The sequence below is a fragment of the Malassezia sympodialis genome, genomic scaffold, assembly GCF_000349305.1.
Source record: "Malassezia sympodialis ATCC 42132 genomic scaffold, msy_sf_5, whole genome shotgun sequence".
NCBI classification, from domain to species: domain Eukaryota; kingdom Fungi; phylum Basidiomycota; class Malasseziomycetes; order Malasseziales; family Malasseziaceae; genus Malassezia; species Malassezia sympodialis.
This window is the reverse complement of record NW_017387803.1, coordinates 474,490-498,061: the sequence shown is the minus strand read 5'-3', so window position 1 is coordinate 498,061 and position 23,572 is coordinate 474,490. Positions and strand designations below refer to the sequence as shown.

Sequence of the window (23,572 nt, the reverse complement as noted above, 5' to 3'; positions counted from 1 at the left end):
AAGTCAGCAGTTTGAAACGTTTTGAAGCTCAAGCGATTTTCCGCGTCGCTTTTATTTAAATCATGCATTCAGGTTTGCTTACGGCGCAACGGAATTCGCTATAGGCTGGAATCGTAGAATTCCTCCACTTCAAAGTTTGCGTGGTTCACAGTTTGCTCGAAGATCTGCGCCCGAAATGATGCATTGTTCCCCCTACTGAAACTATGATGCGGCACCAGGCCATTCCTCACGTATAAATACAGCAGCAAGCACACAGAAGCCTTCCATCACTATGGCCCGCTTCTTTGTTCTCGCCACGCTCGCCTCGCTTGCAGCTATCGCCACCGCTGCTCCCGCCTCTGTGTCTTGCCAGGCCAGCGGCTCTCCTGTCGTGGCTCTTGCTTACAAGGCGTCTCAGATTACTCATGGCTACCAGATCATTCCCAGCCACAAGGGCGAGCCTGGTAAGCACAAAACTGAGCAGGGTCACCGTATTATGTCGTTCTTCCTGCGCACGACGTCGAACGCTGCCGTCGACAAGTACTGGGAGACTGACAAGGAGTACCAGTTCGTTCCATACCACTGCACGGCCGCTTCGGATAATGCTGTCCTTTCTGGTGGCTGGACTGAGTTCCGCCACGCGACGAACGAAAATGTCTGTCTTTCGCTGAATGGCTCGCCTAGCCTGGAACCCGCTGCGAAGTCCATGACCGACAACAACCTCTTGACTCTGAAGCCCTGCTCGACTGATGTCTCCTCCAACGTTCTTCTCCACCAGGCCTTTACGGTCCCTATTGGCAAGACTGCGCAAAAGAACGCTGACAACCTCTTGACGCGCGGCGGTATCGCTATGGGCAACCACGTAACCTACCTGACCACCGACACGAGTGGCTCTAGGGACGTCTACGATTTCGTCATGAAAGCAATCTAAAAACAAAAAAAAAGTAGCGTATAATAGATCAATGTTGGCCATAAGCGGGTGATACGTAGCGACCCGCTTCCACAATCACATTCACTTGTTTCTGCGGCTGACCGGACCAAATGTTCGCGAGGATCTCCTTGGTGCCCGCAATGTAACGACTTTGCGCATCCAGCGAAGTGCCTGAGATGTGCGGTGTCATCGCATTACCACCGCCTGCGTTCCAGCCGTTGCTCATGCTGCGCCACGGGTGGTCTGCCGGTGCAGGCTGAGGGTACGACACGTCACCGCCATAGCCGTTCAACTGACCCGTCTTGACGGCGTCGGCCACGTCCTTTTCGACACAGATAGCGCCTCGGGCCGTGTTGATGAGCCACGCGCCTCTCTTCATCTGACTAATCAAGTCCTTGTTGAACAGTCCGCGAGTGCCCTCGTGCAGAGGTGCATTGATCGTTACAATGTCGCACTGGCGGACCAGCTCTTCGACACTGTCGACGTGGCGGACGCCATAGCGTTGTTCCGTATCGGCATCCGCTCGCTGGTAGTCGTAGTACAACATCTCTTTCATGCCAAATGGCTTAAGTCGCTCCATAATGAGGCGTCCGATACGGCCGAATCCGAAGGTGCCCACTACCTTACCTTCGATATCATACGAATTTTGCGCGATCTCGGCAACATTCCAGCCTTTCTCATCCACGTACTGTCGGTGTGCGGGAACAAAGTTGCGCACCAGCACCAGGATTGACATCACCGCGTGCTCGGCGACCGACGTCACATTCGATCCGGTCACTTCATAGACACCAATGTTGCGTTCATTGGCCTTGTTCAGGTCGACGTGGTCGCTACCCACGCCCGCTGTGATGCATGCCTTGAGCTTCGGAGCTTGATCGATCAGCTCAGCATTGATGTAGGCTGGGTGGAAGGGCGTGGTAATAGCAATATCGGCGTCCTTGATCTCCCGCGCAAATGTCGAGTTGAGGCCATCCTTGTCATCGGTCACAACCAGCGTGTGGCCTTGTTGTTCGATCCATTGACGCAGACCCAGCTCATTCTCCACGGTGGCCAGCAGCTTGGGCTGTCGCTTCGCTGCTTCGCCACCTCGATACAAGGCCGCGACGACTTTGTCAGCGCGGGTCGCTGACTGTGTAAAGGCCCGACAGAGCGGGCGAGTATACTGCATGCTAGTCGCTCTCAAGGTCCACATTACGGTTCGATTGTAAGGTGGCACGGACCTGATTCTTTCCCGTCTGCGCGGACCGTCCAATAAGGACCCCATTCGGTGCAATCGGACTGACCGGTCAGGTGAACGCCCATGCGCACGTGCCACTTCCCCCTGTGCCTTAAAACAACAACACGGACGCGCAGGTTGGTACCTCGAATGATCAAAATCACCTCGTCGTTGCTCGCTCTCGTGCTAGCGCTCTGTGTTCATGCCGCGTCTGTGGACACGCTCTATCCGAATCTCACTGATCCGTCAGTGATCAGGCATGCTCCGTACGACTCGATGATGCACGGGTCCAAATACGAGACGCGCACGGGGCCGTCGGATGGCACGTACAACTACTGCTCCATGCCGCATCCAATCGCGTCTATGTATAAGGAACCGGAGCCTGTCGTGAATGGCACAGTTAAGGCGAATCTGACTGCGGTGCTGTATATCCAACGTCACCAAAAGCGCACCGCCTACAACCTGTTCCCGTACGGCGAGAACGAGCATTACGACTGCACGGATGCAGAGCCCTTCCTCTACATGGGTTCCTCGAACGCGTCGCGTCCTAAGCCACTCCCGGTGTATGCGGCCACCTACGTGGACCGCCAGAACCCGCTGTATGCCACCCTGACCAACTCGACGTGCCAATTCCCGCAGCTGACCGTCGGTGGTTTCCTGGACGGTGTCCAACATGGGAAAGAGCTCTACGAGCTGTACGGTGACAAGTACGGCATCATTCCTCGCGAGCCTTCCCCGGAGACCGTATGGCTCCGCTCTTCCACCGCTCCCCTCACCCAAGGCTCGGCTGGCGGTGTGCTGCGCGGCCTTTGGCCGCACTACAACAAGCCGCTACCGCTCCACCAGCAGATTGACAGCATCGACTCGCACGAGCCCTCGTGCGACTACCTCGACACGCTAAAGTCGGCCTTGATGACGACAAAGGCATGGAAGAAGCATCTGAAGGAGACTGAATCGCTGCGCAAGGAGCTGGCGGACATGCTGTTCACGAACAACAGCGACTGGAACACAAACTTTGACCACTACAACGATAACTTCCAGGCACGCCTGTGCAATGGCTACAAGCTTCCATGCGACCAGTCGGGTTCTGGCAAGTGCGTTACGGATGAGCAGGCGCGCCAGGTGTTTGTAGCCGGCGATTGGGAGTACAACTACTATTGGGTCGACCGCGAAAATGTGACCGAGGCCATTCAGCTCACAAGCGGTCTCTACATCCAGGACTTGCTGAAGCAGCTCCAGGACGTCGAGAGTGGCAAGTCTACCCTCAAGTACATGCACCACTTTATGCACGATGGTGACATTGGCCCGCTCGCTGGCTCTCTGGGCATCCGCTCGCTCCGCTGGCCCGGTATGGCATCCAACATTGCCATCGAACTGTGGAAAACAGACAGCCACCGGGCCTATGTCCGCGTCCTCTACAGTGGCCACACCCTGCAGTCGCGCCACGGCAACATGGACTGGATGCCGTTCCGCGAATTTGTCCACCTCTGGAGCCAGTACGTGCCGCGCGACTTCGTCGCGCAATGCGCGCACAGTTAATGCACGAACCCACGTGCTCAGGGGAAGTCGCTAATTGGATCCACACGTTGTAGTTTATTTAGTTTGTTGCGCACGACCCGTTCCTTGTCGTGTGCCATGAAGGTGCTGCTGTTCGTGTTTGTGTGCCAGGCCTTAGCCGTTGCAGCCGGGACCAGTTCCACGTTCTCAGCGCCGCCACATGCCCCTGCCACACCCGTATTCACGGCGCCTCGTGCGTTTCCAACATCGGCCTTCTCGAGGATGTACCACATGCCCCAGGACCAGGAGGCTATCCCCCGTCCTGTGGTCACGGACGTGGATGGCAAGCCGTTTCCGGACCGGCTGAACAACCCTGCGAGTATGCCGTCGAGCCCTCCGACGGACGCCGGTGTTCTTCCTGCCCCCCGCGCGTCCGCGTCGCCCGTGTCCCCAGCGCAGATCCACCAGAGCGTCTCGTCGACCATCCGCAACTCGTCCATGTCCAGTTGCGACCGCTGCAAGACAGCTTTGCGCCTAGGTCAATCGCTTGCGCAGTCGCAGCCCCATAAAGTACCGGGCCTCTTAGTTCAGCTGTGCAAGGAGTTCCAGTACAAGCAGTTTGGTCGCAATCCCGACGTGAATCGCACTTGCGAGCTCTCGTATACGGCCGGCGGCCAAGGCGGCGTTTTTACGCAGGTCCTCTCGTACGCTGACCTGTCGGACGGAAGCACTGATGCGGACTACATTTGTGCCCAATTCTTCTATGGCTTCTGCCCTATGCCTAAGCCCGCTGTGCTCTCCGAAGACTTTTTGAACGACTGGTTCGACGGTCAGCGCACGCCTCCTGCGCATGTCTTGACGCGGTCCAAAAGTGTGGGGCCCTCGTCGCGCAAGAATTTGCAGGTGCTCTGGACCTCGGATATCCACGTCGATGGCCGCTATGCTGTTGGCGCCGAGGCTGAATGCTCCTACGGGTACTGCTGCCGCTCCAACTCGTTCAACACATCCACATTTGATGCGCATGGCTACCTCACTGGGAACCAGACAGTGCCCCGGCAGAACATCTCGACCTCGTCGCCGTACTGGGGCTATGAAGGCTGCGATGCACCTTGGTCACTCGTGGCCTCGGCCTTTGAGGCGATGCAGCACTTGGGTGGCAAGTCTGGCTTTGATCTTGCGCTCTACACGGGCGATTTGGTTGCGCATGCTCAGACGTGGGAAGAGTCGCGCGACTTGGTACGATACTCCGAGTCGGGTCTGTACGACATGATGCGACACTATCTTGGCAACACCACGGTCGTTACGGCTATTGGAAATCATGACTCGAGTCCTACTGAGCATGCAGCGCCACACGCTCTCCCTGATGGTCGCAGCCGCCAGTTCAGTTGGGACTGGGGCTATGTGTCCAAGCTGTGGAAGAGCGAGGGCTGGCTCGATGACACACATGCGAATACCGTACGCACACACTATGGTGGCTATTCAATCCAGCCTTTCCCTGGATTACGCGTCATCTCGTTCAACACCGACTTTTGGTACAGGGGCAACAGCTTCGCCTTCATCCACACCTCGAACCCCGACTACAGTGGCACGCTGCGCTGGGTCACCGACGAACTGCAGCGTGCAGAGGATGCGAATGAGCGTGTTTGGGTCATTGGGCATGTGCTCCCCGGCTGGGACGGCTACAGCTCGATGGACCGCCCCACGAACCTGTTCTACCAGATCGTCACGCGATACCAGCACACAATTGCGCACATGTTCTTTGCACACTCGCACGAAGACACGTTCAGCGTGTTTTATGCCAACTCGAATGGTAATTCTAGCAGCGCGTCGACCAAGACTAGTCAGGCTGTCGGTGTCTCGCTTTTCTCGCCCTCCGTCACGCCTCTGACGAATATGAACCCGGGCATTCGTGTGCTTGAAGTGGATCCTCAGACCTACGAAATCATGGACTACCACCAGTACTACACACCACTGCAAGATGTCCAAAACAAAACGTCAACGGACACTGGACTGGTGTGGTACCATCTTTACAGTGCTCGCGAGACGTATGGCAACTTTTCGGCGGCACAGAAGGCGGGCAGCTATTCAGCGCCCGTTGCACTTAAGAATGGCCAGTGGCCCGCAGCGGTCCCATTGAATGCTTCGTTCTGGGCATCCGTGTCTGACGAAGTGCTCGCCCGCCCTGAGCTCGCCAGTCTCTTTAATACCTACCAGGGCAGGAATAGTCCGATGAGCCCGCCGTGCAACACCGAGGCATGCGCTCAAGCTAAGGCATGTTTCATGCGCGCTGGTTCCTTTGCCCTAGGCAAAGCGTGCGGCAGTAGCTATTCTACGGTGCAGTGAGGACATGGTGTTTTCAGATCCTACATGGTCGGGTCTCTTGTTGGCCTATCAGGTTAAGCGCAGCAGTTGAGCACGGGTAGCCTCCACTTGCCGAGCCTTTATAATAGATAGGCAGCGGCGCAGCGTGCCTAGTTCCTTGCCAAGTTTACGTCGTACAGGCGAAGATTGGACAAGATGGGTCGCACTAAGGAGCAGAAGATTGCGGCAGATGAGGAGCACCTAAACTCCTTGGGCCATAAGCAGGAGATGACTCGTCACTTCTCGTTCCTCTCCCTGCTTGGTCTCGCCTTTGCGATTCTTAATTCGTGGACAGCCTTGTCCGTGTCGCTAAGTCTTTCACTTCCTAGTGGTGGTCCTAGTTCGACTATTTGGGGCTTGGTTACCGCAGGGATTTGCAATTTGTGCTTATCAGCGTCACTCGGAGAGTTTCTCTCTGCGTTTCCGACGGCCGGCGGTCAATTCTACTGGGTCGCCTATGTGGCCCCACCGGGTCCCCGCCGATTTCTCTCCTACTGGACCGGATGGATTACCGTCGGTGGCTGGGTGGCGATGAACTCTACAGGTCCCCTTCTGGGTAGTCAGCTAGTCACGGGGCTCATCTCTCTGATGCACGACGACTATGAAACCAAACGCTGGCATGTATTCTTACTTTACCTCGCATTCTCGACCGGAGGATTTTTTTTTAAATGTCTTTGCAAATCGTCTCCTTCCGTTGGTTAGCAAGGGCGCGTTTTACTGGTCCATGCTAGGATTTGTGGTTGTCTCTATCACGATCTTGGCCTGTGCCTCGCCCAACTTTGCCACGGGCGAGTACGTGTACAGCGATTTCGAAAACTTGACAGGTTGGCCTGATGGATTTGCATGGCTTTTGGGCCTCCTCCAAGGTGCTTTTGGTCTCGCTGCCTACGACTCAGTCTGTCACATGATCGAAGAGATCCCCAACGCACCGAAGCAGGGACCCCGTGTCATGGTGGGCGCTGTTCTCATCGGTATCTGCACTGGTTGGATCTTTCTTTCCTGCGTTCTCTTTGCTTCGGGCGGAGAAAATAATCTCATGAGGATTATCAACTCAAGTGCTGGCGCCTTAATCGAGGTGTTTAACATCGCCACAAAAAGCAGACCAGGGAGTGTGTGTCTGACAATGTTCCCTCTCGTTTGCATGGCATTTACTACAATCAGCCTTTACACAGCATCCAGCCGCATGACCTACGCCTTTGCACGCGACAACGGCCTTCCATGGTCTCGAGAGCTCGCTATGATTCTTCCGGGGCTCAACTCGCCCGTGTACGCCCTGTGTGTATCTTGGGCAGGCGTCTTTGTATTTGGCTGTGTATACCTTGGATCAGAGAGCGCGTTTAATGCAATCACATCGGCTGCTGTGGTATGGCTTAATCTCTCCTATGCACTGCCTGTCGCCATCAATGTCTTTTATGGCAGGAAATGCCTCCCTGATCGAAAATTCACGTTGCCAGGGGCACTAGGATGGGTTTTCAATATCGTGGGTGTCTGCTACGTTAGCTTTACCAGCATTCTTTTCCTTTTCCCCCCGGTAGACCACCCGTCCGCCGGTCAGATGAACTACTGTGTCGTTGCATTCGCAATCCTGATGGTCCTATGTCTTGGCTGGTGGATCATAAGTGCTCACAAGACATTCAAAGGCCCACCTGTCGAAGTGGCGCAAAGCATAATGCGAAATGAAATCCCCCTCGACGAAAAGGCACAACCACAAGAAGTAAAGGAAGCCTAATTCTTCATGCTCAGCATCACAGGACAATTTGCCTTACGGGCATCGCATATCACAATGAAATGGATTCATCGTGTCTCTGGACAAGTCTCCATGAACAGGTGCATTTTGTGCGAAAATTGGAATGTATAGTGCAAGAATGGATGGGATCTGCAGCTTGGACTTTTCATTTTACTGTAAATTGTTCACGAGTAAAAGCGTGTACATGTATACAGACCACCGGACGGTAACGTCCTTTTGTAACATCAACCCTTAATTAAGACCTGGGTCAAATTTCAAAGACTCAAGACTGGTTTTATAAAGATAGAAAGGCAAGCACACTATCAGTCTCCAAACTGTGGTTTCAATAGTGTGGTGTGATATGACTACGATAACAGGCAAGAATGGGGTATGATGGTAATTTTTATTTTATCTGCCACATGCTGGTTGGCCCAATAATTTAGGTAGACATGCCTCCATCCTTAAAGAGCATCTTATCTGACGCAGTTGGCCGGTTTGTTTGCGTGCTGAGCTGGGTGCGAACCCAGCTGCAAGGGCGAAAGATAGATATCCGGCATGCAATGAAGACTATGGGTTTCACTGCCTTTTTAAGGCACCCTGTTCGCACTCCATCTTTATCACTGCCTACAAGAAGCACTGTACCTAGGTGCGGTCCTACATAATGGACGAGAAGCCTGAGATAATAAACGATACTTTTGTCATCGAGCCATATCATGAAGAATATCCTAAGCCTGTTCAAAATTCAGTAACAAACCTTGAAGTTGAACAGGCAGAGAAGGAGCTCCGTCATATTGCTGAACGCCCTATTGATGACCCCAATTTAGATAATCGTCTCATTCACGATGCAGAGCAGGCTCTCGAAGCTGGAGACGTGAAGAATGAAGTAACCATCGGTCATTTTATCGAAGAAGACTCACCCTATCCAGAAGTTCGTGCATCCATCAGCAATGTGGATGATGTGGATATGCCAGTCATTACTCTTCGAACCGTCATCCTCGGCCTTATCACTGTTATCATCGTTCCTGGTCTGAACCAATTCTTGTACTTACGTTACCCGACAACGACTATTACTCCTTATTGTGTTACGATCATGATTTATCCTTTTGGCCAATTCCTTGCCTGGTGCCTTCCGGCGAAAGTTTGGAGGACTAAGTGGGGGGCCTTTACTTTGAATCCCGGACCGTTCAACGTAAAGGAGCATTCTCTTATTTCTATTATGGGTCTCATGTCTTATCAGTCGGCCTATGCTACAAGTATTCCAGCTGTGCAAAAATATACTTATGGGATGGCTGATTGGGGCTTTGGTTATGGTGTCCTCTTAGTTTGGAGCACACAGCTCCTCGGTTTGTCATTCGCATGTCTATGTCGTAAATTTCTGGTATGGCCTGGATCGATGATTTGGCCGGCAACACTTCCCACATGTACTTTGCTCAACTCCATGCACGGTATCAAATCGGAAAGCTTTTCTGGCATAAGTCGAATCAGATTCTTTTGGATCGCATTCACAATACTATTCTTTTATCAATTCTTCCCTTCTTATATCTTTACCATGATGAGTATTGGAAATTGGTTCTGCACTATCGCCCCTGAAAATGTGGTCTTGAATCAAATTTTGGGTACGCAATCGGGCTTGGGGCTGCTACCTTTCACCTTCGATTGGACGGTGATCGGCGCTTATGTGAATCCGCTTGCCTCACCCTGGTGGTCTCAGGCCAACTTGCTGGCCGGCTTTGTGATCTTTTTCGTTATTGTATGTCCAGCAGTGTATTATACAAATACTTGGAACGCCAAATATATGCCCATCTTCAATACAGGGACCTTTGATCGCTTCGGGGCGAAGTATCAGGTTAAAAATATTATTCGCTTAAGCGCAGATGGTCTTTCTGCTCCCACTATTGACATTGACAAGTACAACAACTATTCAATGATCTACTTGCCATCAGGCCTGACTATCAGCTACTTCCTTTCTTTTGCTTCAGTCACAGCTGTCCTAGTGCATGTGGGACTCTTCCATGGCAAGGCAATTTGGAAACAGATCCGTTCGGACCCTGTGGATACGACGGATATACATATGCGATTGATGCTCAAGTACAAAGAGACTCCTAATTGGTGGTACTTGGTGCTGTTCCTTGGCTCCTTTGCCATGGGCGTTGGTGCTATTGAAGGCTGGCCTACAGATCTGCCCTGGTGGGCTTTCCTTGTGGCGATTGTGATTGGATTGGTATTTATCCTCCCTGTGGGTATCGTTTTGGCAATATCAAATCAAGAAGTGGGTCTGAATATGATATCAGAGTTGATTATCGGTTACATGCTTCCTGGTCGACCTATTGCGATGATGATCTTCAAGACAACCATGTACATGATTACCTATCAAGGCCTGCAGTTCGTTCAAGACCAGAAGATGGCGCATTACATGAAGATTCCCCCTCGGGCTGTTTTTGCAGCACAGGTATTTGCAACGTTAGTGGGCGGCGTCGTCCAGTTAGCGGTACAATCGTGGGCATTTAGCAACATCGAAGATATTTGTACCGACGACCAGCCAGAGAAATTTAACTGTGCCAGTAACAAAGTTTTTGGTACAGCTAGCATTGTTTGGGGTCTGATTGGTCCGGCGAATATGTTTAGTATTGGCAAGAGGTACAACTCTCTCATGTATGGATTCCTCGTTGGAGCCATTGCTCCCGTCATTGTTTGGCTCTTGGCTAAGAAATTCCCTAAAGGCCGCTTCCACCTAATCAATTTGCCTGTTATTTTTACAGGGACTGGTAATATCCCCCCTGCCACTGGTGTCAACTACTTGGCACCCATTGCCGTCGGCTTCCTTACCCAATATGTTTGGAAACGGGCTCATTTCAAGACCTGGTTCAAATTCAACTACATCCTGTCTGCTGTACTACAAGGTGCCTCGGCCATTGCTGTGGTGTTCATTTTCTTTGTTTTACAATATGTCCATGGTTCAAATGATAATGCACCTAACCAGAAATTCTATAATGAGGGTTGGTGGGGCAATACGGCGTGGCAGAACACGGCTGATGCGGAAGGAACGCCTCTTTGGAATTTACCAAACAATGCGGCATTTGAAGGTAAACCTATCGATATTGGCATGCCCTATGTGCGCTGATGATAACAACCTTTTTCATTGCGTAATTAGAGTGTAATAATTCGGTAGACAAGAAATGGTTTGGATCGATAAACGAAATTTACACGACCTCACTACGAAACGAATTTGGTTCTTCAATCTGCAAAAGACTATTTTGCGGTTAAATGCGGGGAAACCTCCATACGCGTCACAAAGACGCTAGATGCATGCGGGGTGCTTACACAGATGATAACGTAATTGTACGTAGCCACAGAATAATCTCACGATCGCTACGAATTCATGACACCGTCCCATCATGACCGACCTGAAAAACCAGGTCTTTCAGACTTATTTCACTGTTGGATTGGCTTTGTATCTAGAGCCTCTTCCTAGATTAATGTATGAGACTGTTTCCTCGGAAGACGCACAAAATCCAGAAGATGAACGCAATGCAGGGCATGGGAAACGACTCGAGCCTCTCCTTAAGACATTTCCTGTTCAATCCTTTGAGACCCTGGAAAACATTGCATCAGATCCGCGACTTTCGGAGAATGTTGAAGCCTGGAAAAAGTTGCTTATACTTTTAGATGCAGCGGATATGGACCCTCACTTTGGGGGTCTACGGCAATTCTTTGATTCACGGAGACCGCATGAGCAACATGACGTAAAAGATGACGAAGAAGAAGAGATGGAAACTCTGCCTCGGTCTTTGGAACACCGATTATCTTTTCGCGCACCCCGTTCCACACCACGCATACAGTGGAACCGCCGGCCCACAGTATCGGGTGGCGAAGCTTCATCGCCTTCCAGTCGCTCTATGCTTGGTTCTTTACGCCGGAGTCAACGCAGAGTCACGCAGGAACGTAAACAAAGGCAATTGGACATGTTTGATCTATGGGTGGATTCTAACGAATCCAAAAAGTGCATTCGCTTCAATGTACGCTTAGATCTGCACAACGTTCACTTAGCTCGTGCACGCGACATACATGGAACTATTGAAAACGCACCAGAAGATACATCAAGTTTTTTACATCCTCTGGATACTACCTGCAAAGGGTCGCAAGATATGGAAACACAAGATGAATTGAGTCCAAGTGGCTCTCATATGTCCAGGCGGTCCTTTATTCATCGCATGCTAGACCGAGGTGTTCATCGCATGAGTAATTCACACGATAAGCATTTTGACAATCAATCTGATTATCCTATGCAAGAAACAATGGATTCTGACGAGGAACATGTGGGCTCTCCTTTTAGTCCACAAGCACAGATGGGACGACGCTTCTCTGCAGCCAGCAGCGCGGCGCGATCCCTTGGGACGAATGGAGCGAAAGCTGCGGATCTTGGGCGTGTAGTCGAGGATTCGCCGTTCGAACCGAGCGAGCATATCTCGACGGCACATCGCAGCGCAGACTTGCAGTCCGGTGGATTGCCTCCGCCGAATGTACCTTTTGTAACGGAAGGGGAAGATTTTTTACAGTTGTTACGCCGTGCAACAAAATTTTCGGATAACCATGCATGTCTCACAGGCGACAAGGATCCTTTGCCCATGATCTTGACTCGAGCTATGGCAGAAGCATTTGGATGGGAAGGGATCATGCATCTTTGTTACGGAAAAGACAGTGTGTGTGAGAAGGAGCAGATTTTTGCTCCGTTGGGGCAGGCTGCGTATTTGGAGTCGCACCGTAAACAAAAGTACAATGCTGTTCTTTCGTGGAGAAACAATGTGGTTAATGAAGTCGGAAGCGTGCCCAGACCCGATGAAATTGATTTTCAAGAGCAGACATTGCATACCGATGTGGGAGAGTTACCCTCATTACATTCCCAATCATCGGTAAGCAGTAACCACGAAAGCGTGAACGTGGGAACGTCGGACGCATATCCTCACACTCGTTTCATCTTTACAAGGACATGGAATGACTGGATGTTGCTATTCTCTAGCATATCATCGTGGATCTCTGAGTATGAAACGACACGAGTTCGCGCAGGTTTAGCTCATGAATTTGGCCTAGAGCCTGTGTTCCAGACACCGTGTGTGTCCCAGAGAGGGTTTGTATCAAATGAGTTGCCTTCAGTGTGCGTCGAGGACGATGCATTGAGTAGTGCCAATGGGTTTTGGCGCTTGCCTGGAATCCCTGGTGCCTTGCGATCCGAATCAAATCAGGAGCATATGGACTACCGTTGGTCCCGCAGTAAGCTGCATAGCAGCCAAGTGGGAACGCCTGCTGTTATGTCGATGGCCGGAGCGCAATTCTACTTTATGCAGCTTTCTTCTAAATCTTGGGTTCATCTCGGTTCATGGGAGCTCTCGTACCTCAATCGGTGTATTTTCCATTCAATAATTGCTGAACAGCGGTTCCCACCACCTGGCGATGCTGTCGCTTTGGAAATGCCTGCGACTGAAGTTTCTAAAACACATACTATTCAATGTCCCTACCCAACCCCCGATGGAGCATGTAATGCGATGGAATGGAGACAATGGCTTCATTCGTTGCATGATGGGCAGATTATTGCACCAGCTGTATCATGGCAAGGCTGGTGGGTACTGATTGCCATGCTTAACGGAGGAGATCGAACGGGACGGTCTTATGATTTGCAGCTACGAGCACCGGGAGATCTTGTAGAGAATCCGGATTCAACAATTGTGTATTTGTAGATTATATGATAATACACGAATTAAGCCTTAACGGAAGCTTTATGTTGGTTTAAAATGGATAGGTACAAAGTCCAAGCAATACCGCAAGTGGCCGAGAATGGCACTCGGAAGCTGCATAAGCAAATTGATGACGTACCGCAAAGGCAAGACACCAAAGTTGAAGGTCTGCAAGAAGGGCCAAATCTTCCAGTTCGCCAGAAGAGCTGACATGTACACCTGCTATCAGTCATGGAACCACATACATCGTTGAATTTCTCTTTGAGCTCATTCTGTGTGCGTCGACCCTCCATAATTCCCATCGAACCAACGAACATTGCTAGTCCAAAGGGAGCAAAGAGCACCTGATCCATAAACAAACGGCGCATCAGACCGCCCCATAACATCGTTCCAGCGGTCGAATGAATAGGGAATCGAAACTCTAAAAACTTGTTCCATTCTGCCAGTAAAGGAGCCATCGCTGTACCAAAGGCAAGGAAGCGACCAGATCGTTGATTATCCCACTTCTGCACGGCATCCGATACAGAACGATGCTCATAGAGTTGTGCCAGCGAGTCTGCAATCACAGTTAAAGCACCATTGGTAACAGCAAGAGTGATCCAGGGATGACGATCAAAAGCACGCTTGTAGAAAGAGCCTAGCATGGCGAATACGAAATAATCTCTCCCGAGACAAGTAGTTTCCAAACAGCCTTCTACTCGGAACGGCAAGGGGCTGTAGTACAGGTGGAGGCTTGTCCAGAAATTTTGCATCACTATATTCTGGAGAAAAATGCCGGAGCATTGGCTAATGAAAGCGGAGCCGTTAACGCGGATCGTCAAGGGGGTTGATGTGGCATTTAGTGTGGACCGTTTTGAGAAGTTAAAGCGCTCCTCATGGGAAGGAGTCAGGAACTATCAAGCACGAAATTTTTTGCGCGATCAAATGAAGAAAGGCCAGCATGTGCTGTTTTATCATAGTAGCTGCAAGCTACCAGGGATCGTGGCCTTAGCTATAGTATGTACTACTCTCTGACACTTGGATCCAACGTGAAGGATACCCAGATCACACAGCTTGGGATCCCAAGCATCCCTATTATGACGCTAAATCGGACCCTGAAAACCCACGCTGGTTTATGGTTGATGTGGAATTTGTGCGGCGGCTTCCGCACATGGTGCCACTTGCTCTACTTCAGCACCTTGCCAGCAGCGACGTAACTGAATCACAGCGCAAAGATGTGCACTACCTAGATGATAAACACATTGAATCCCTCCGCGGAATGGCGCTCCTTAATCGCTCCCGCTTGAGCGTTCAGGTATGTGGAGAAACTACTGATCAGGAAGCCCGTCGATGCGATCGCGTATGAAGCAATTTGCCTTTTAGGGGAAAGGGGTGGCTTCGAGCAATGGCCTGGAAAATGGAATAGCCCATCTCCATCTATTTCTGACGAAGGAGCCCAAGTCGTCAAGTCCCCGCGCGAACAGAAACGAAGGCGAAAGTAGAGGACTTGTGCATCACATAATATAGCCACGTGTACAAATTCATGGGACCGCTTACGAAAGAGACCCACTCATCGGTGCCTGAGGTCGGTACACGGACATCTGGTCAGTCTCAGCATCACGGCGCGGATAAGGCGCAGTAGGCGCACCTGGTGGTGTGGATTCTTGTGCTAAAACCTTTTACTGAATTAAAGGTATTTGGTTCGTGAATATGCCTCTAGAGCATTTTGGATCGGAACTATGGCGAAAGCGACCCCTAAGTGATTCTGGTTCCAAGCGTCTAGGCGCATTGATGACTCGCGCGGCATCTGACGGATATGATGAGGATCAGAGTCGAAACAACAAAGAGAAAATGAACGAGGGAGACGACGGTGGTTTGTCGAAACTATCAGGTGTTAGTCGCTCTGTCAGTTGGGGTCGTGGCACGGCACAACATCGACCAACATTCAAGACACAGAAAGACCTACCTTCCAAAAATGCACCAAACACTCCCTCTCGCCCTGGCTGGAAATCACATCAAGCTAGAGCGTCTCTTTCTATGTCACCATCAATTGATACACTACAGACCCCTAAGGTTGACGATGATGCCTCCTCGTATTCACCAGCCCCGGGCACCTCCAGTCCAGCATCGTCGGCTGCGCTATCGCTACGATCTTTTAATTCTACTGATTTAGAAAAAGCAGCTCGATTGGGTCCGTTGGACGGAGGTTCCAATGGTTCTTCTGTATCGTCGTCCTCTTTCCATGCATGCGACAGCACGTCCGTGCTTAGTCCATCGCCACGTCGACGAGGAAATCCTAAGGGCTTAAAACTCGATTTGGAACCATTTGAATCTCAGAGTCTTTCCTCAACTACATCACTGCACCCACTCAAGCCGGCATTCATGTCGCAATTCCGAGGAAACAAGGATACCCCTCCGATATCACCCGTCATCTCTCAACATAGTGGAAGCACAAGACGTCGGATCAACTCTGGTTCCCTTTCTCCGACAGCTTTCTCGCCTCAAATGCCGCCGCCGAATTCTAGTATGTCTCGGAAAAGCCTACCTAGTATTGGTGCTGTTGCTAATGATGGGCCTGTACGCCGACATATGGGATCCTTCCATTCTCGTGCGCAACATTTAAACCCGGAGTTGTCTCCCCGTTTGCCCCCTTCCGTCGAAGAAAATGATATAAATGCAGCTTTATTGGAACTTCGTCCTGGAGCAAAACTCTCCAAAAACGTTTCGCGCTTTTATCACGACCCATGGCAACCTGCCTCGCATAGTGGCAGTAATACGTCTTGGCCACTCAGCCCACGGTCTGTCCGACCATTCACTCATTCGATGGAAGATCTACACAGCAGCACATCGTCATTGCGGTCCAATGCACTAGCACTATCATTTCCAAGTATTTTGCCCCGCCCTCCCCAATCGCCCATGCTTTTACCAGAGCAAATGGACAAGTTTGACTTGAGCGATGAGGATGGTGCCGAAATTCATGGGCTGACTACAAGGTCGACTACTCCTTCTCGCCCAGTCTCTCCTTCGCCTCTAGGCTCAGACATGCAAAACGCAAAAGGGATTCAAGAGCAATTATACCGAAAATTTGCAGTGTCAAGACAAGCAGTAAATGAAAACGGTTCGATTGACTCATACGATGTCGGGGAAAAAATTGGCAGTGGGTCCTATGGCTTTGTCTATCGAGGCAAGTCGAAAGAAAACGGCGATGAAGTCGTTATCAAATACATTATCAAAAACTCTATATTCGCAGACTCTTGGCGTCGGCACAGGGTCTACGGAACAATCCCGGGAGAAATCTTCGTACTCTTGCAACTTCAACACACAAAATATAATCCACCTGAACAACCACCTCTTTATATTAAAAATAAAGCGCGTTGGAAAGCTGTTCGGGATGCTTTGGTCGCAGAAGCTCGTGGTGAGAATGTTATGGGACACCCAGGCATTTGCAAGCTAGCTGATTTTTTCGAAGATGATGACTATTATTACATGGTGATGCCTAAGTTTGGAAACGGAGAAGACTTGTTTGACTACGTTGAGTCGTCACCTTATGGACTTGAAATACAAGATGTTAAAAGTTTTTTGGGGCAGATCATTGATGTCATTGCTTTTATGCATGCGAGTGGTATTGTTCATCGCGATATAAAGGATGAAAACGTTATTCTTGACATGCATGGGATGATTCAGGTTATTGACTTCGGAAGTGCCGCAAAACTGCGACCTGGGCGTACATTTGATACTTTCAGTGGTACCATGGATTATGCCGCTGCCGAAATCCTGCGTGGAGAACGATATGCCGGACCCCCTCAAGACATCTGGGCATACGGTGTCTTAGCCTATGTATTGGTCTGTGGTGAATGTCCATTCCATGACATGGACGAAGCAAACAAAGGTCTATCTGCTGGGACCCAGGCACTTAAGACCCTACGTCACTTTTGTCTGGAGCAAAGTACCGACGTGGCTAACAATGGGGATATTATTCATGACAATATCAAAATAACTGCAGATAAGGACCAAAGAAAACAGTTATATGATTTAATTTGTCAATGTCTTCAAGTTGACCCAAAGAAGAGGCCCAGTGCGCAGAATATTTTACAGCATCAGTTCTTTGTTGGAAAAGCTGGCTGGATTGGAGCCTGTGGCTAGTCGCGCACTGTCCATTGATGTATGGCCAATCACATTGATGATGAGTTTAGTGCGCAATAAGGTGTCATAGTTTCAACTTATGATTGGGCGCGATGACATAAACTATGGATAATAATGCAGTCTTATGCTCATCGCGAGTTCACACGCAGCCGGCATATTCACAAAGTGTCCGGATGAGGTCCTGATAGATCCCACCTAAAACGACAAAGGCGATCACCAGAATACAGACTACCCCTTAAAAATCCATCCGTCATGTTGGCTCATGCTCAGCAAGGAGGGCATGGGCCGTTTAGTTCTTTTCCAGCACAATTCCGCAGGAATTTGGATAATTTCTCACCAGGTGGTGCTTCTTGGACCACTTTACGCTCAGCGGGGGACTCTGCTGAACAAATCGATAAGCGTACGTTCTATTTTTCTTACATTGGAAGTTGAGCAGGACATAGGAAGACTGAAGGAAGAGATATCTTCACTGTCAAAGAAAAATTTTCTATTGGAGAACGATGTCCGCTACTTGGACAATCGAATCGCATTGTTGATTTCAAACAGAATGGCGCTGACTGACATTGATGGTGCACTAGACGACCAAGAATATCTGCGCCCAGGTACCATTGATGACAAGAGACTAAGGCAATACTCTAACTTGTTTTATCTATTGGTATTTGAGCCTCGGCACCTTGCCTCTCTGTGCTCACTGGTATCTATGGCCGATATCGACATGTTTCTTCAGACGGTTATGTTCACATTGTATGGTAATCAATACGATGAAGGCGAAGAGCATCTTCTTCTAACTATGTTTCAATCAGTTTTGTCGACACAATTCAAAGTGACGTCAGACTTTAGCTCACTTCTTCGTTCAAATACATCTATTTCTCGGCTAATGTCGACTTTTAGTCGTCGAGGTCCTGGGCAATCATATCTAAAGCGTCTACTTGCCGGTCATATCCAGCGGGTGACAACGCTAGATGCGGATCTTGAAATCAATCCTATGAAGATATACGAAAGAATGGTTGCGAAAGGGCAGATTGCCGAAGGGATTCCCATGGAGAAATTGCTGGTAAATCCGCTCGTACAGGAACATATCAAAAGCCATGTTGATATTTTATTGGAGCTCTGCAATACTCTTCTTGGTGATATATTTGCATGCATTGACCATGTCCCTTATGGAATACGTTGGATTTGCAAGCAAATTCGTGGTCTCGCTCGTCGTCGCGATCCAACAGTCACTGATTCCATCTTATGTTCTCTGGTTGGCACATTTTTCTTCTTGCGCTTCGTAAATCCGGCCATTGTAGCGCCCGAATCCAACTTGATTGCAGCAACAGCACCTCAACCACATATACGTCGAACTTTGGTACTGACGGCCAAGTTTATTCAACAACTAGTGAACAACCCAACTTTTTCGAAAGAAGCATATATGGAGCCATTCAAGCCTGCAATCGAAATGCACAGGACCGCAATGATGCAATTCCTGCACTCTCTCTGCAATGTCCCTGACTTTTATGAAACCATTGAAATGAATCAATATATGGCACTTTCAAAACGTGACATGAAGCTACGCATCTCTGTGAATGAACTTTATTTCTTGCACGGACTTGTTTATAAGCATTTGGATGTGCTAGCTCCAGACCCGGCTGCACCTTTAAGTCAGCTGCTGCAACTATTGGGACCGGCTCCCGAGGTGCTACCACGTAAAGCAAACTATGTTATTGATTTGCCCTTGTACAGTAAATGGGAAAGATCAATAACTGATTTAAACTCGACGTTGATCACCGAGAACAATATGACTCAAAGTGACATTTTGTATATGGAAGCAAAGACAGTTTTGGTCAGTTTGTTGCAAAAATTGCCGAAGGCAATGGAAGAGCAACCCATAAATTTGTTTGCCTTGATAACAGATGGCATCAACCACGAACGAAAGGACATAAAGGACCTGAGCGTACAGGCTATGCGGATGCTTCGTGAACTTGAGGAAACGGGTGTCATCCGCGACGAAACACAGCAGGCACATTTGATCGAAGAAGTTGCGCTAGAGTTCGAATATAAAATGGGTGCCAAAGACAAGCTTTTGGATGAAATGGCCTGTCTTGAATCTGTTCACTCTACTCTGGAGCAGAGGAACACCTATTTACGCGGTCAACTGGCTTCTTACAAAAATTACCTGCAGAATGTTCGATGTGTGTCTGGATCCGGCAATTACAAGGGCGACAAGATGCTGTCATTTGTGCAAATGGAGAATCGAGACCGCAAGATGTCACGAGCACTCGGCACGAATCCCACCTATAAATACTCCCTGGATCAATTCAGACGCGATGGGGTGATTTTGTTGTGTGAAATTCCAGAAGAAAGACGTCAACAAATTTTTTTCAGCATATATTCTCCAATGCCTGGCTCGTTCTTGATTGCACTTCACTTCAAAGGACGAGCGGAGCCATTAGTGGAATTGGATATCAAGCTCGATGATTTGCTTGAAAAGCAGCATGACTATGATCAAGCTTTAGACATGGAATATGTACAATTAGACGCAGTTCGACTGTATGAGCTGCTGGGCGGCCTTTACGGACTCGCCCGAAAACGATAGAGCATATGTAGCTTTCTATCTTTTCGCTAGAGCATTTGTTTCACGACAACTGAATGCCTAATGAATACATAACGAAGCACTTTCTATAGGCACACGCACAATATCGTGATCGGACTGGGCAAGCAAAATCGATTGCGGTATGTATGCCCACTAGCATTTTGGGGTAGAATATCCTGTCTGTGTACATCACGCCAGAATAGCAAAACGTGAACATGAACTAAAGTCCAGTTTACTTCTTCGCGTTAGCAGCCTCCTCCTCGCGCTTAGCCTCGCGAGCCTTGCGAGCACCCTCAGAGCGATGGATGGCACGAGCCATGCGCAGCGTACGGAAAGCGTTGCTTTCCTTCTCCTCGGCCGTAATGGCACGAGGGGCCTCAGGGGTCGTTCCCGCAGGGATAGGGAAAGCAGCGAGAGTGGCACGAGTAGTCTGGACCGAAGAGAGGTCAGGCATTTGGTTCTTGTTCTTCTTGGTGCGGCGAGGCAACACAATCAGACGCTCCTTGTATGCCTTCAGGCGGTCAGCGTTAAGCTTCAGGCTCTCTTCGCTCTTGTTCTTGCGACGGTGGTCCACGGGAATACCAATCGAGCGAGCCTCAACCTTACGGATGCCAGCCGCCTTCAGCTCCTCAATAGTGAAGCCACGACCCTGACGCAGCTTCGTGTTGTACTTCAATGTCTGGCCACGGACAGCCGGGCGCAGAGCCTGAACAGGGCGCATACCCAGAGCAGCAGCCTTGGCAGCACGAGCATTGCGACGGCTCTTCTTGCGGCCGGCCTGGTCGAACCACACCCGCACCCGGCGTTGCCAGTCCTTGTGGAAATGGTTGTTGTGAAGGAGGTTGTTGTGACGGAAACCCATTCTGCGTGTCGTTAGTATCTGTAAAAGTATGGTAAAAGAAGTAGACTCTGGGCATGTCGTACACACGTTCGATATGCACAGCTACTTCTGCGATTTGCTTACCTTGCGAGGACTCACGACAAGTGGAAGGTGGTAGGATCGCTTCGGTGATCTCGCCCAGCAAAACCCCTCGCGCCAACGACGTACCCTCATTTCACGTGATGCATATAGTTGTTCATGTGATCATACACACCCACATCGGAGAAAGTGGAGCCCAGCTGGAGCACAGATCCTTAGATCAGCATGGCGAACGCGCACGCGTCAGACCCGATGGACCCTGCCTTGGCGCGATGGTCCGCATGGTGTGCGAGTAAGAGCGGATTCTCTGTGCCGTCCAAGTCAGAGAAAGAGGAAATACAATCGGATATAGTAGCACAAAAACGATGTGAGCAATGGAAAGACGATCTACTACGATCGAGTGCGTATATGACACAATAACACCAGGTCCTATGGTTCGGTTTATGGTGAAGCACTTGACTTTAATTCAGTGCAACCCAATCAGTCCACGGGATGAAAGTGATAAAATGTCAGGCAAAGATATACCGCCAAAGCTCCTAATTGCCTCGTGCCCCCCAGATATTGCTGGTGGGTTCTCTCCATCGGCCCCGGGTCGACCCCCGTCAGAGGCTGGCATTTTACTATGTGCGAATCGCATTTTTAGCAAGGGACATTTAGAAGATACTTTGGCTCACGAGATGATTCATTGGTGGGACCATTGCCGCTTCAAGGTTGACTGGACGAATCTTCGACACCACGCATGTAGTGAGGTATGTGTGTGTGAAGCCTGACCGACAGATCCGTGCAGCTTCTCTGTCGGGTGATTGCCGATGGACACGCGAAGTGAATCGTCGGCATTTCTCCTTTTTAAAGCAGCACCAGGAATGCGCGAAGCGACGCGCTATCTTGTCTATCCGTACCAATCCTGCGTGCAAGGATGATGAAATGGCAGCTCGTATCGTCGATGAGGTATGGGAGAGTTGCTTCCATGATACCCGCCCTTTTGATGAAGTATGTATCTAGTTGGAGCTTACAGCAGATCTACTGATGGGACTATAGATATATTACTTAAGGTTTTCCAAGCGTTTGGTACCAGCATAGATCCGTGTGTCCAGAGCCGAGGTCTTGTCGCTGACACGACCCAAGCGCTTATTCTGCTCGTCCACCTCCTGGCCCATGGCTCGGCTGAGAAGATTCATCCTCGCACTCAATGCCGAGATTTCATCCAGGTTGCCATCGAGCTCGTCTTCCAATTCGTCGTCACTCTCTGTCGCCTCAAACTGGTAGCGGGCGCGTTGCTCCTTGGGGTCAAAAGATTGGTTCGTGTTGGAAACGCCGGCCTTGTTACGCAACTTAGAAAACATGCCCATGTTGGAGACTGACTCTTCCACGCGCCTTTGCGAAGACAGCATTTCAGCACGTGTGAGTTCCCGTTCCGTTCGCTCGTCAATATGGCGCTGCAGGACTCGAGCCTCCTCCGCGTCACGTTTCGCTTTTTGGTTACGCTTCCATTTAGGACGGAAAATAGACTGGTTAAGCTGAGCGATTGTGCGCGCATTGTCCTCAACACGGGATGTGTGTGCCTTGGCGATGTCCAAACTGCGCTCCGTATCACCAATCTTGTCTGGGCTCATCAGTAGAGCTCATACGTACCACTTTGTTCTCCCAATTTGACCATGGTGTTAGTCGCTGTCTCCTCTGTCTCGCGGGCCAAGCGAAGAGCATTGCGAGTACTACTCAGGCTTTCTTGTTTTGTATTTCGGATTTGGAACTTGATAGCTTGAATTTCTTCCTCCTCTGGATCATAGGCCTGGCTCATCTGCGAGTCTGAATATGGATCCCGGTACGATGTAGCCTGGTTGGTACCATAGGATGGCTGTGCGGCGTAGCCTGTCGACATGCCTGGGCCCGACGACTGAGTGGGACCACTGCCATACTCAGCCAGTAACTCATCATCACTAGGCTTGGCGCCACCCCAAGAAGGCGGAGGAGGCGGAGGCATCCGATTCACTCCGCTGTGTGTCATAGGGCCGCGAGGACCATAAGTAGCACCGGAACTGTCGCCGTAAGGGTCGCGAACGTTTCTTGCTGCCACGTAAGGGTTCAAGTCCTGACTACTATTCGGGACACCGCCCTGCTGCATAGACGAAGGGTCCGCTACAGGGGGGATTTTGGGCTTCTGAAGCGTTAATCATGATGATCTATACACGTACACGCTGGAACAAGGGCTTCATGGTGGCACAAGAACCCAGCCCGAGGAGTGATGTGGAGTGCGGCAAAGCCGTGGTTGGCTCTAAGCACAGACCGACCAGATGGGCAGTGCCACTTCTAAGCCGGCTCGTAAGCTCGGCGCCCAGACGGCCGCAAAGGTTAAGCCGGGCACTGCCACGCCGCAGAGGCAGGTTCCTTCGGCTGCAGAACTGTCGTCCCGGTTTGTAAAGGATCAGTGTACGTTGCAAGTCTCTGACCATCAGCGATTCTCGACGACGCCAAGGACCCCCAGCTGTTACGGAACCTGGATGCATTGGGACCGGTTCA

At 50.3% G+C, this 23,572-nt stretch overlaps 8 protein-coding genes and 1 pseudogene across 9 annotated transcripts; 6 read left to right on the top strand and 3 right to left on the bottom strand.

Annotated features, from left to right (window-relative positions):
- Window positions 1-938: 938 nt before the first annotated feature.
- MSY001_1411 (uncharacterized protein) lies at window positions 939-2,078 on the bottom strand (the record flags this gene model as incomplete). Its single annotated transcript, XM_018883210.1, has 1 exon — window positions 939-2,078. One exon carries the CDS (start codon window positions 2,076-2,078, stop codon window positions 939-941), a length of 1,140 nt encoding a protein of 379 aa, XP_018739992.1.
- Window positions 2,079-2,276: 198 nt separating this feature from the next.
- MSY001_1410 (uncharacterized protein) lies at window positions 2,277-3,665 on the top strand (the record flags this gene model as incomplete). Its single annotated transcript, XM_018883208.1, has 1 exon — window positions 2,277-3,665. One exon carries the CDS (start codon window positions 2,277-2,279, stop codon window positions 3,663-3,665), a length of 1,389 nt encoding a protein of 462 aa, XP_018739991.1.
- A 240-nt stretch (window positions 3,666-3,905) lies between these two features.
- MSY001_1409 (putative acid sphingomylinase) lies at window positions 3,906-5,966 on the top strand (the record flags this gene model as incomplete). Its single annotated transcript, XM_018883207.1, has 2 exons — window positions 3,906-5,078; window positions 5,112-5,966. 2 exons carry the CDS (start codon window positions 3,906-3,908, stop codon window positions 5,964-5,966), a joined length of 2,028 nt encoding a protein of 675 aa, XP_018739990.1.
- A 3,887-nt stretch (window positions 5,967-9,853) lies between these two features.
- Window positions 9,854-10,831, top strand: MSY001_1408 (uncharacterized protein; the record flags this gene model as incomplete). The annotated part of the gene is given in 2 exon segments (XM_018883206.1): window positions 9,854-10,144; window positions 10,160-10,831. 2 exon segments carry the CDS (start codon window positions 9,854-9,856, stop codon window positions 10,829-10,831), a joined length of 963 nt encoding a protein of 320 aa, XP_018739989.1.
- Window positions 10,832-12,335: 1,504 nt separating this feature from the next.
- Window positions 12,336-13,442, top strand: MSY001_1407 (uncharacterized protein; the record flags this gene model as incomplete). Its single annotated transcript, XM_018883205.1, is given in 2 exon segments — window positions 12,336-12,817; window positions 12,833-13,442. 2 exon segments carry the CDS (start codon window positions 12,336-12,338, stop codon window positions 13,440-13,442), a joined length of 1,092 nt encoding a protein of 363 aa, XP_018739988.1.
- A 768-nt stretch (window positions 13,443-14,210) lies between these two features.
- On the top strand, window positions 14,211-14,920 carry MSY001_1406 (uncharacterized protein; the record flags this gene model as incomplete). Its single annotated transcript, XM_018883204.1, is given in 3 exon segments — window positions 14,211-14,420; window positions 14,437-14,733; window positions 14,744-14,920. 3 exon segments carry the CDS (start codon window positions 14,211-14,213, stop codon window positions 14,918-14,920), a joined length of 684 nt encoding a protein of 227 aa, XP_018739987.1.
- A 5,448-nt stretch (window positions 14,921-20,368) lies between these two features.
- Window positions 20,369-20,998, bottom strand: MSY001_1405 (uncharacterized protein; the record flags this gene model as incomplete). The annotated part of the gene is made up of 1 exon (XM_018883203.1): window positions 20,369-20,998. One exon carries the CDS (start codon window positions 20,996-20,998, stop codon window positions 20,369-20,371), a length of 630 nt encoding a protein of 209 aa, XP_018739986.1.
- A 282-nt stretch (window positions 20,999-21,280) lies between these two features.
- On the top strand, window positions 21,281-22,057 carry MSY001_1404 (uncharacterized protein; the record flags this gene model as incomplete). The annotated part of the gene is made up of 3 exons (XM_018883202.1): window positions 21,281-21,455; window positions 21,482-21,804; window positions 21,833-22,057. 3 exons carry the CDS (start codon window positions 21,281-21,283, stop codon window positions 22,055-22,057), a joined length of 723 nt encoding a protein of 240 aa, XP_018739985.1.
- Window positions 22,058-22,098: 41 nt separating this feature from the next.
- Window positions 22,099-23,033, bottom strand: MSY001_1403 (annotated as a pseudogene). Its single transcript has 2 exons — window positions 22,684-23,033; window positions 22,099-22,633 (listed from the first exon to the last, which is right to left on the bottom strand). Coding segments are annotated over exons 1-2 (885 nt in total).
- Between the last annotated feature and the right edge of the window lie 539 nt (window positions 23,034-23,572).